Source organism: Poecilia formosa, unplaced genomic scaffold (assembly GCF_000485575.1).
Source record: "Poecilia formosa unplaced genomic scaffold, Poecilia_formosa-5.1.2 Scaffold230, whole genome shotgun sequence".
NCBI lineage: Eukaryota > Metazoa > Chordata > Actinopteri > Cyprinodontiformes > Poeciliidae > Poecilia > Poecilia formosa.
The window spans coordinates 152590-164477 of record NW_006800169.1 but is presented as its reverse complement, the minus strand read 5'-3'; the positions used below and the strand labels follow the sequence as shown (position 1 = coordinate 164477).

At 43.2% G+C, this 11888-nt stretch overlaps 2 protein-coding genes across 2 annotated transcripts in view; one reads left to right on the top strand and one right to left on the bottom strand.

Annotated features, from left to right (window-relative positions):
• The window catches only part of cmpk (cytidylate kinase), a 16295-nt gene extending 10213 nt beyond the window's left edge, over positions 1-6082 (bottom strand). Inside the window, exons 1-5 of the mRNA XM_007568769.2 lie at positions 5850-6082; positions 3863-4009; positions 1642-1794; positions 1480-1556; positions 1167-1263 (exon numbers count right to left, since the gene is read on the bottom strand). Coding sequence (XP_007568831.1) covers positions 1167-1263; positions 1480-1556; positions 1642-1794; positions 3863-4009; positions 5850-5984 — 609 coding nt within the window. The 5' untranslated portion in view covers positions 5985-6082. The remainder of the gene's footprint in view (positions 1-1166; positions 1264-1479; positions 1557-1641; positions 1795-3862; positions 4010-5849) is intronic.
• A 984-nt stretch (positions 6083-7066) lies between these two features.
• Positions 7067-9570, top strand: fam78ba (family with sequence similarity 78 member Ba). Its single transcript, XM_007568701.2, has 3 exons — positions 7067-7426; positions 7515-7794; positions 8472-9570. The coding sequence occupies exons 1-3, from the start codon at positions 7092-7094 to the stop codon at positions 8712-8714; spliced, it is 858 nt and encodes a 285-aa protein (XP_007568763.1). The 5' UTR covers positions 7067-7091; the 3' UTR covers positions 8715-9570.
• The last annotated feature ends 2318 nt before the right edge of the window (positions 9571-11888 follow it).

Here is an 11888-nt window from a genome sequence, read left to right as displayed (position 1 = left end):
CTGGTCATATTGCTAATTCTGGTATTGTTTTCTTTCCACCGGTATCTTCAGTTTTTGTTTTTGAGTGATACAGTTTTATCCATTATCATTTTTTAAAACAATCTTTCGTTAAGCTAACTTTGAGCTTTACCAAAGATTAAGCTCAGTTCTTAATCTTGAGCTTACGATTTGAGCTCAAGTCATTGTAAATAAACTGTTGTTTACATGCAGTACCTTGCGGGCCACTAGGGGACACCTGCGGATCATGGTTAGAGAAGGACTGTTCTGAATTTTTGAAATCCCAAAGGCAGGGGTGTCCAAAGTCGATCCTCGAGGGCCGGTATCCTGCACGTTTTAGTTCTCTCCCTGGTGGTAGTAACAACCTTTTCAGCTTGTCAATGTTCCTCTTAGGGCTTCTAACGAGCCGTCATTTGATCCAGGTGCGTTAAACCAGGGAGAGAACTAAAACATGCAGGATGCCGGCCCTCAAGGACCGACTATGGGCACCCCTGCCCAAAGGGCTTCAGAGGTCACCTAATTGAGATGATTGTTAAAGAACCAGAATGATGGAGGAAGCAGATAAGTCAGGCAGGAGTTCCTCTACCTGCTGTTCTTTTCACTACAAAACAAAACAAAATCATATCTAAAATTATCACAAGTCTGGATAGCATTAGTCAGAGAAGCAGAAGCAGGAGAGGGGAACATGGTAACTGTGAAAGAGCTGTAGAGGAGTATTTATTTATTTAAAGGATAACCGTCTGTGATGCAGCATCTCATTGTTGAGAGAAAACATCCAATGTCTAGTCAAGAACTCTACAAATCTGGCCTTTATGAAGGTACGGAAAGAAGAAACCTGTAAAAAGTTTTGCTAGATGCTCACAATACAAAGGCTAAATACAAAGGCATGCCACACTTTTCAGATTTTTATTTGCGGAAAATGTTGAAAACCTGGAATCAGTTTTCTTCATGTCATCTCCTTCCTTAAACAAAGTCCCAAGTCATTTTTTTTGTCAAGACAAAAATGCTTTTGACAAAAAAACCACTTAAGCCCATTATTTTAGGAAAGTGACGGTAGGTTTTATGGTTTGAATAGTCAAAAAAGACAAAACGTGGAAATGTTTCAGCTGGCTTTAAGGATGGCGAAACAGAGAAGCGACGAGCCGTATTGAAGCGCGGTGTTTCCTCACCTCATCCACGGAGCGGGAGGCGTCGATGGTGTACACCTTGCCATGTTTCTGGTATTGCTCGATGATTGGTCGCGTAGAGTTCAGGTAGGTTTGGATTCTGCGTAAGAAGAAGAAGAAGAAACGGTAGCTGGTAATTGGGGTCGGGCCGCACAGGGGACTCGAACGAGACGTAAATCAGGCCAGCGACATACGCAGGTATCCAGTCGGCCAGTTAAATAGGCCAGAGCAATCAGACACGCTGGATTTTAGTTGGACTTCTTCACAAAGAAACCAATCAAACAAGCATGCGCTCAGCACTCAGCAGACATGTCACCTTTTCTCCAGGCTCTCTCTGTTGTCATCTGTCCGTCCGCTGCTCTTCCCTCTTTCTAAACATCTGTCGATGCAAACCTGTGTGCATATCACATCTTCATATTTTATGTGTTGGACTAAAATAAACCGGATGGGGGTTCAGATGCCCCGTTCAGTGGCGTACCTCGTTGCTGCAGTCAAAGAAAAGCACAAACTTGACGTCTGCTTTGCCCTCCATGTGCCGGTTCCAGCCCTGCAGGTTGTCCTCGTTACGAGGGAAGCCATCGATTAGGAAACAGTTCTTGGTCTGGTCTTTGGTCATCGTCTCTGCCATGGACTAAACGGGGGTAAACCACAAAAATGGCAACAGCTGCACGTTACAAAATGTGCGCAAAATTTTGTAAACATGTCCCTAATGTCGCAGAAACACAACTTTGCAATTGCGATGTTTCCATTAAATAAGAAACATGACTAAAATCCCAAGATAAGATTGTTCATGCAACAAGTTGTTAAAAAACGCGCCACCTTCCTCCAGCTACTTCCTGTCGTCTTCTTCATGGTTTGCTCCAGTGGTAATATTCAGTTGTTGATCATGTGACTCCTGTGATACGAAAAAAGTGTTTCCGTTGCAGATTTGTGAAATACACCCATTTCAATATGGCCAATATCAGCGTGTTTTCATTGAGCAAATTTACTTTAAATGTTAAATTGTGCAATTATATGGTCAAAAGACACACAGTTGTAGACGCATAGACTTAAGTTGTGTAAATATTAAAACATCTAGTAAGGCGTACAGTAATCAGACCTGGGTGTGGCTAGTGACATGGAATTTTCTTTTAAGATTATCACACAGGTTTGGGTTGGTTTGTGCAGCTTTTCCAAGTGGAACAAATAAAATAATTTGAAAATTGTACTATACACAGTAAAATGCATGTGGGTATCATAACCAAAATACGATGAATAAAGCACATTTATTTTCGAAATGTCAAATTTTGCCATTATACGGTGAATGGAAACACAGTAGGTTTGCATGACTGGTACAAACAAAGTTGGAGTGGCTCACAGAGCAGCTGTGAAAACCTTCTACAGAACAACAGATGTTCATGAAAAGAAGCAGAACAAACAACCTCTTGGCAATCTTGGAGCAGCTGCAGGAATGTTTATTATGGCACACTGACTTTCTTTCATTGCACTAATAAAAATAACATTTTGAAATAAACTCTGTTGAGTCATCTCCCCAACCTCCTTAAGGGCTTGAAATGCTTTGTGTTTTTACCAGATTGAGCCCGTCCGACTCAAACTGAGTGGAGCGCTCCGTCTGGCAGGCCGGCTCTGATTGGCTGAGCCCTCCTTCGCTGTTTTCACCTAAACCGCTGTCAGTTTTCCATCTTTCCAGGTATGATGGTGGGTTAAAACCATGTGTGATGCAGGTCTGAGCATGACAGGATGTGGGGAAGTTTGGAAGAACATTAACTTCTGCCATGCTGTTGAAGTGTATGTCACTTTTAATGCACCTCTGCTTGAACAGTGCGAGTATACTGGGATCAGTGGTGTGAGTTTCACTGTATTCTGCTGCATCTCTCTAAGCATGAAATAATCATTTAGATTTTTGGAGTCTTTTTTTCACTGGTGACTGAAAGCCATATGTAGTTATCTAGTTTTTGAAATGTAATTTTGTTTAAATTTGCTTTGTGTTTTTCTATAATTTGAAGCACTTTGGGATTTCTATCTTGAAAGGTGATACATCAATAAAGTTTTATGTCAATAAAGTTTTACTCCATTGACCAACCAGACACATTTGTCTGTGGTCTGATGTATAACTATACAGTACAAAAGAAAAATAATAATAAAAAAATGTGACTGAAAAAAGAAAATTAATTTTCATTTGAAAACCACTGAAAAAAAGAAATGGGTCTCTGTGTCACAACGAATTAGTACACCAGAGAAAAGGTTATGGATTACTAGTCCGAAGTTCTTAGGAACTCTAATCAGCTCAAACAATTTAAAAATAAAATTTAAAAAAAGTCTTCAGTCATATTTATAAAAAAAAAAAAAAAACCTCAAAGGGAGTACCACTAATTTAGCCACCACATTTCGAGATTAATCTAAAAAAAAAAAAATTACAGAAATGTTAAGCTTCAAAAGTTTTAAATTTTCAACTTTTGAAACTCAGGAGTTTTTTGGTGAGAATGTACCTCTTTTGTTTTGCTATCTGCAATGGCCCTAATATTCTGTCATAGTTCTATCAGTCACACTAAATTAAGAAAAAAAAAGAAAAAAAAAAGAAGAAAAGTGTTTGTTCCTGCATTAATAAAACTGATCGACTAAAGATAAGCCTGGCCCTGACGAAGCGTTTATAACCAGCTAAGCTGAAGTTGAATGCAGAACCTGGACCTGATGCGTACCTGTCTGAGTAAGCTGATGGTGATCTCCACCGGGACGATTTTGCCTTCTTTGATATAGTTATCGATGAGCTGTCCAAACTCAGACCCTTCTCTACCTCGCTCTGCCCTCAGCAAATCTCCAGCTGACAAATGAGTGTAGTTGAAGGCCTGAAACACACACAGACAAACACACACACATAGAGAAAACATTTGAATTTTCATATGATCAACTGATCTTCAGTGTTACATGATGAATGCATCCATTTCTTCCTCCGTTTTTATCCAAACAAACGATGACTGCTTTATCAGACTGTAAGCGTGCAGCTTGGAAAAAGTTGGCTGTTTGTGCCCTGAATGAAAGGAGCTTCTGTCATTCAGATCTGACTGCTGCTCTGGCAACGTGGCAGCCAACACCCAATCACGCTGGTTCAAAGTCTCCATCATAAACCCTCGCTACCAAACGTCTAGCGTGTATGCCACTTGGGAATGCTTTTAGAAAGAAACCAGTTTTACAGTTAAACACAAACAGTCGGAGAACAGGAAGAAAGATACTATGCTAACAGATGGAAACTGGTTTTTCTTCAATAACCGGTTTGTAAACAAAGTCCTCTTGAAGGTGATATGCTCGCGTTATTGAAAATAGCATAAGATATGATTCTATTGAATATCTGGCTGCTTTTTAATTCATTTTACATTCCATTTTGGGGTTATTTTGGAGCAGAACAAAATTAGAATCTAATGAGTTAGGATCTAATAAATCCCAGCAATATAACACCTGATTGGAGGACTGAACTGAATGGTTGTAAAAAAAAGAGTGTGAAGGGGCTTGTGAGCAAAAGCCAGAGCAAAGCAAAAAGTGACGGTGCTGTCCAGTAGACACTGCTATGGATGGAATACTGTCTCTGCTTCCCGGATACTGAGGCGTTAGCATGTCAGGACAGCCGTCAGACAGTCATACAGCAATAGTCAGAGGACTCAACAGCTTTGATGCAAGACTGACTTCTACAGGAAATTCTTACACAGCATCACCAGTACTTCCATGAAACGAGTTGCGACCTTTGGGACAGATAAAGTGTTTTTTTTAACTGAATTGGGATTTCTGAGACATAAATCGATTGGCATCAATAATCTGTGAAACACGGTGGAGGCCGTATCATGAAAGTTTGAATTCACTTTCTATTAACATCTAACAGGTGCCTGGTTAGCTTTTTTTTATTATTATTCCTTCTGGATAATAACCACACAGTAGCAGCAGAGTCTCCTCTCTGGATATCATGAAGCAAAAAACGTAAAAATAGCCACAGAGAAATATTTTAAAAAGGACTACCAAAGACAATTTTGACACTAAAGCTCGCTAGTAGCTAGCCAGCCAATAAGGTAACCCCTTTACCTAGTGTATTGATTTATTTTTGCATATTTCGACAACTTAACGGTTATGTTTCACATTTTCATGAGACAACTGAGAAGAGGCTAAAGCTTTAAGCTCGGTACAGTGAACTCCATCTTGTCAGTAAATCAATAGATGTTTGCTCAAACATGTATTCCTGTTTGATGAAGGGGGTCCCGGTGCCCTCCAGACTGGCTCTGGTTGTTACATAACTGCAGCTGTACCAACCAGGCGGTGGGAATGATCCAACATCCTGCCGGCTCTGTTTGCTCTACGTCATGTTCGCTTCGCTCATTCATTCAGTCGTTTGCTCTGGATAAAACTAGCTCTGTATAGAAAGCTCGTGTTGGTCTCATTGGCATCATTAAACTTGTCTTTCCTGCTTCCGGTGTGCCAGGTTCTGCTTGTTTATAAGCGCCATAGCATCAGAGCAAAAACGAAGCTAACTAGCTAGCTAACATTTATTTTTAGAGGACAAGCGGAAGTCGATAAAGAAGACATGGCTACTACATCGTTAATAAAAACGTAATAATGAGTCAAAGCACTCAAAGCTTCTTGTGTCACCTAGCTACACCTTCGCAACAGAAGTCGCCAGATTTCATTGTCTTTCCTCCATCATACCTCCACTATTTTGGAGCACTGCGTCCCTTTGCCGGCGCCGGGCCCGCCCAGGACGAAGATAACCTGCGGCTTCATGATGTGCGACACCCGCTTCAAAAAGCTCTGCGACGCGTTACCAAGCAAGCGGCCCAACATAAACCAGCACCGAGCGAGCAGGGAAGCGGCGCCGTGGTGACCGGTGAGTGCGTGTCAATTGTGTCGGTCGGTGGAAGAACAGGACGGCTTCCACTTCCGCTGTTGACTTCATCCACCAATGGGGTTTCCCCACACGGTGCGTGATGCAGAGCCGTGACCACGCCCTCCCAGTGCACTTGTTATTTTTTTCAATGCAGAGGTCGGGTGACGCCCCTCCCTCCATCCATCCCTTTCTCTCACTCTCGCCCTCTCTCTCTCTCTTCCTCCCTCCGCTGCCTCTACAGCATCAGCACCTCCAAACCGTACAAGGCGACCCGCCGCTGGGAAGAGGATGCTCTTCGCTCCGTTATGATCCACAGCCTAGCGATGAGGCGGCTAACCAAGGGGCTGATGGTATGCTTTTATCACGTCCATTCCGCCTCACTGCCTCCATTCATGATACACCATTCATGGGTCTCCGTGGATGGAAGCACACTGCGAGGAAAGCATTAAAACATCCCCCGCTGGCTCCGCCTTTACGAGCTCGCCTTTTCGCATCTTCTGTTTCCATGTAGGTCAGAGCGATGAAGACACCGATTTGGGCTTCCGAGGGCGCCGCGTGAATTTCGGGCAAATCCGAGGAAAGCCGAGCGAACAAAAGGCATCCCAGCCCTCATCCTCCTCCTCCTCCTCTGACGCACCTGGCTGCCCTGTCGCCACTTGACATGACAGCGCAGAGCCGGCAGCAGGGCAGCAGGATCAAGGGGCACCGACGTGCAGCCGGACGTGCGGACTCGACCAGGAGCGGGGGACGCTCGGCGGAGCGGAAGCAGCAGCCCAGGGGAGGCCGGATTGCAGTTTCTGGGGACGAGCGCCAAGGGCAGTGCGGCAGTCAGCAGACAGACCGGGGGGAGGAGGCTGCGGAGATCTGTGATATACTCTCCCCCGAAACCACTCTCCACACCATCCTGGAGATATGATGGTGGATGTTTGTGTGCTTGATCTGTGGTGACTGTGGCACTCCCCATTCATCCTCTCCACTCTTCCTTCCCAACCAATCACTGGTGATGTGCAATTAAAAGCTTAGGTCTGCTCTCCAGGCACGGGTGGAGCCCTGAGGGGGGACTGATGAGCATACTGGCCAGGCATCACTTGGTCCCTCCTTCTCTGTTTTTACTCCTTCTGTTTGTCGCCTCCACTATGGGCTGCCTTCAAAGCATCGCCTGCAAGCCCCGCATCAGACGGGAGAACATCGTGGTGTACGAGGTGTCTGCCTCTATTGACCAGTGTCCTACAATCATAGAGGAGAACTCACCGATTGTGCTCCGTTATAAGACACCCTACTTCAGGGCCTCAGCAGGAGTTGTGATGCCGCCGGTGCCCCGCAATGAGACCTGGGTGGTGGGCTGGATCCAGGCCTGTACCCAGATGGAGTTCTACAACACCTATGGTGATATTGGCATGTGAGGAGAAGACGCCACCTGTCTTTTTATGTTGCCTCTTCACTCAGGCAAAGTAAGTTTCACCTTTCAGTTTCCTGTCCTGGCGCAGGTCTAGCTGGGAGCTACCAGAGCTGCGAGAGGGTCGGGTGAAGGCCATCAGCGATTCAGATGGCGTCAGCTACCCTTGGTATGGCAACACCACGGAGACGGTGACCCTGACCGGCCCCACGTCCAAACCATCTCGGCTGACGGTCAGCATGAATGACAACTTCTACCCCAGCGTGACCTGGGCAGTCCCCATCAGCAACAGCAACACCCCGATGCTGACCCACATCACCCGGGACCAGAGCTTCATCACCTGGCTGGTGGCCATGAACTCTGTCACCAAGGTAGGAGTAGAGCGCAGAGAGCATGCCGGCTGTCTGTTCTCACATCATTTTGCTTCGGTTTCACGTGCGTCCATCAACATTTTTATCCGAGCTGTTAATGCAGAACACTGGCTGTACATCCAGACTCTGTATTTCACACAGACAGGCTGTAATGGTATCAGCTCCTCTTGCATTTTTCTCTTTTTTTGTAAAGTTACAAATGACTGAATTATGGCCAATGGAAAGCCCCTGCAGTGGTCACTAAAACTCAGTCAGACTGCAGCCGAAGATTTTAGTCAGGCCTGTTTTCTGTTGAGTTACAAGCTTGTTCAGCTTCTCTCTGGACAGATTGGCATAGTTTAAGTCCAGTGGTGCTCAACTCCACTACTCAAGAGCCACCGTCCTGCAACTTTTAGATGCGTCCCTGCTCCCAGCCTTTTAGTCAAAGGCTGAATTCTTTCACCAGCTCAGCTCTGCAAAGACCTGGTAACGGCGAGTTCATTTGATCCAGCTGTGTTAGAGAAGGCATCCGTCTAGAAGTTGAAGGGTGGTAGCTCTCCAGGAGTGGACTTGGACAACCTTGTTCAAGACAAACAATGATGTATTAGATAACATAATGCAATTTCAAGACCATCATGATTCCCATTGTTGAAGGAGTATTCCTGCCATACTGAGTACATCCTTCTTGTCTTCTCTAGGAGCGCATTGTGTTGCAGACCGTGCGGTGGAGGATGCGGGTTGACATCGCCGTGGATCCGGACATGCCACTTGGCTCCCGAGCCTCGCTTGTCGGTCGACCGTACCAGGAGCAGCCGCACATCCTCAACTACCAGGAGCCCATCCCTCCCAACGCTCTGGGAAGGCCAAATGCCAACGACGCCCAAGTGCTGATGTGGAGGCCGCGTAGAGGGGCACCGCTTGTGGTCATACCGCCAAAATAGGAGGGGGTGAAATCTCTGCACAGACAAAAGCATAGGTGCTCCCTTTAAGGAAAAAGGGAGGACGAAGTGGTCACAGTGCCCGCTGGTGTCCTTGCAGCTCCTAATCTCTAAAGGACTGAAGTGGACTGTTACCTTAAGCCAAAGCGAAGGTTGAATCTTGAATCTGACACAGCAGTCAGAAGAAAACACCACAGTTTGTCCTCCAGGACCTTGAGCGACATCAAGGCTTGTCTAAACCCCACCGGCCCCCGATAATTTTTGAACTGCATATTTATCTCTGCCTGCATTTTTAGCAAAGTACAAACCCAGTTTTTAGACGTACCACAGAGGTATTAGTCAACAACAAGAACTGCATCCCGCATCCTTATGTAGACCTTATTGCATGAGAGTGAGGAGACTGAAAGAAAAAGAAGAAGAAAAAAACTGTTCTTATAGAAGTTTAAGAGCAGCAGTTTGTTTTGTATAACTTGATACCTGAAGACATTTTGATTGACAAGTCAGCCAAAATACGATGCGGGCTGGTTTGACCTCATCGGTGCCAACAAAGGCCTTCAGCACACCCAGTACTGCTATTAAAGGATGTACTCAGATCAGTTCAAGGAATCTTAAGTATTGTATGAGTATTTTTAGGTTTAAGATTAAAACCCATGCATCCATCAGATTGTATTGAGAGCAGCCACGTGGAAGGGGAACACTACTGCTACCGTTTTCACAGGAGTCCTCTATCTCTTCTGGCATATTTTCGCCTCTTTTGTGCAGCTGATATACTGTATTTCAATGGGTGTCGGATGGCTTTAAAGATGAGCTGGATCTCTTCATGCATTAAATAAGAAAAGAAAAAAAACAATAAAAACAATGCCAGACAAGTTTATAAGTACAGTGTAAATAATTTGGAATACTGCCATAAGGCACACTGACACTTACTGTAGCTGGAGGTGTCCACCAATCAATGTGGCACTAATAAAGTTATGTCACAGATAAAGTTACTCCAGTAATGGATTGTATATGTATTCTTAACAGTTTTCTTGGTCTGGAATTAAACCAAGACTACTTCTAAGAAGTCACTCTTCTGCCCCCACCCTCCCTTGCAGTCCTGTACGCGTAATATTTTTTATGAACATGAATTTAAGAAAAGAACATGCTTCAGAGACTTGCGACATTTATTTACTACACATAAATGCTTGTGTCATTTTTTTTCTCTCCTCACTTCTCCACCTACAGAGGGCAAACTGTATCAGATTTTGAGAAACAAATAAATGATTAAATGATTATTTATATATGTGACAATTTAAATAAAACTGGAAATGAATACATCCATGCATTTTTACTCAAGTGGGTCAATAATTTAAATGTCAAAATTAAATTTGTATTAGTTTAATGTTTCAATCTTATGCAAACATATGCAAGTCATGCTTTATTTAATTATGTCAGCAGCAGAGCAGCGTTAAATAATTAAAACTGTCACTGAATTGTTACATAGACACTGGCCTTTGATTGGTTGACTGGAGAGCAGTATAAGCCCCGCCCACTGACTTTGATTGGCAATTCATGACGTGCTGCTGCATTAAACTGCATTTATCGAATATTAATTCAACTTTTGGCCTTCCATAATTTATCCTCCTGTAATCCACAGACTAAAATATGACATGATATTTTAGTTGGTAATCACAGTAAGATTATGCTTTACTGTTTTATGTCAGAGCCAGTTACATATTGCAAAAAAAAAAAAAAGTTTAAATTGTACTTCCAGATAATTCAAGAATCATGCACCTGGGTAAAAATGTAGCTACAGTACTTTAAAGCTATGTGCACATATTATTAAATGGGCTACAAAAATCATATATTAATACTGAATATGGTGATTTAATACTTTCAAAAGATATCATCACAGATGCCATAATTTAAGAAATTCAAGTCAAAAAATTTTAAGGTCTTATTATATAGATTTCTTTTGCAGAGTGTGATATATTCTAAGCGTTTAGTTCTCTACATTATGATGGATTACAGCTACTGAAACCCTTCCGTTTCTCATTTTACATGAGGTCAAAATGTTTTATTTTGAACATATTACAGCCTTCACGAATGAGAAAACCTGCTGACTAAAGGCAGCTGTCCAGCAAGAGGTCACTGAACAAGCTGACTGTTCACATGGTACTTTATACTGAGGCATGTGTAATGTTTTCTGAACACCTCAGCAGAACCACAGTCTCATCGCCTCCCCTCACTCTACTGATGTACTAGTTTGATAATTAGTAGAATCTATTGTTATATCTTGTCTTATGTAACAACTGATTTTTGCAGTTTTTGTTATAAGGCTGTAAGCCATCATCATCAAAATGAACTGAAGTTAAAGTTTAAAATTAACGGTGCACTGATAAATCAGCTGGACGATGAATCGGCCCGTTTTCTTTAATTTTGAGAGATCGCAATATAATATTTATATAAGTAATGGATCTTATCTAAGTCCGCAAAAGTCTGAAAGTCAACTTCTGTCTTCTTTTGCCCTGACATGAGAGAGGACTGACTGACAGATGACCACTTGGTTACATTTCCGCATGTGTGGTTAATAATAATCATCCCACTGTTGCCAGCAACCTTTTTGCTACATTCAGCAACTTTTCAGACAAATCTGTATTGACCAAAATTGGAATGAGCAGGTCAGGCTTTTTAAGGATCTGTGATCGGCCACAGACCTGTAACTGGTGCACCCTAGATACTGAAATATAAGAAAAAAGTTTGTTTTTCTTGTGAACACTCTATAAGCAGGGAAACACATCAATATTTGGTTATCTTTTCAGGCAAAAGAAAATCGGTGATTGGCCAGAAAACTGCAATCAATTCACCCCCACTAGAAACATATGAATCTGAGAGGAATCTGTGCAGAAATTGAACTTTTTTTTTCTGAATAAGTTACAGAACAGGAAGATTGAGTGTTTGTTTGCTTGTTTTATTTTTTGTTCTTAAAATGCTTTAAATTGGCGTTCCAACCCCAGATTACTAGCAGCCGCCCTTTACCCAACCTTCTGTTGACGGCCCTGCCACCTTCACCTCCTCCTTGTTTTCCTGGTTGTGGTCCGTCCATCGGCTCGTTCTGACAGTTTTCCAAGGTCCTGCCTGCCACTCCACACACGTTGTCACATGACTCATCCTCCATCTGTGCTTCTCTCCAGGTTC

Bases quoted from the DNA above. Each gene is read 5' to 3' on its own strand.
- fam78ba (XM_007568701.2), top strand. From the start codon at position 7,092: ATGAGCATACTGGCCAGGCATCACTTGGTCCCTCCTTCTCTGTTTTTA. The intron at 7,427-7,514 runs GTGAGGAGAAGA...GTCCTGGCGCAG, and splicing joins ACCTATGGTGATATTGGCAT to GTCTAGCTGGGAGCTACCAG. The intron at 7,795-8,471 runs GTAGGAGTAGAG...TGTCTTCTCTAG, and splicing joins CCATGAACTCTGTCACCAAG to GAGCGCATTGTGTTGCAGAC.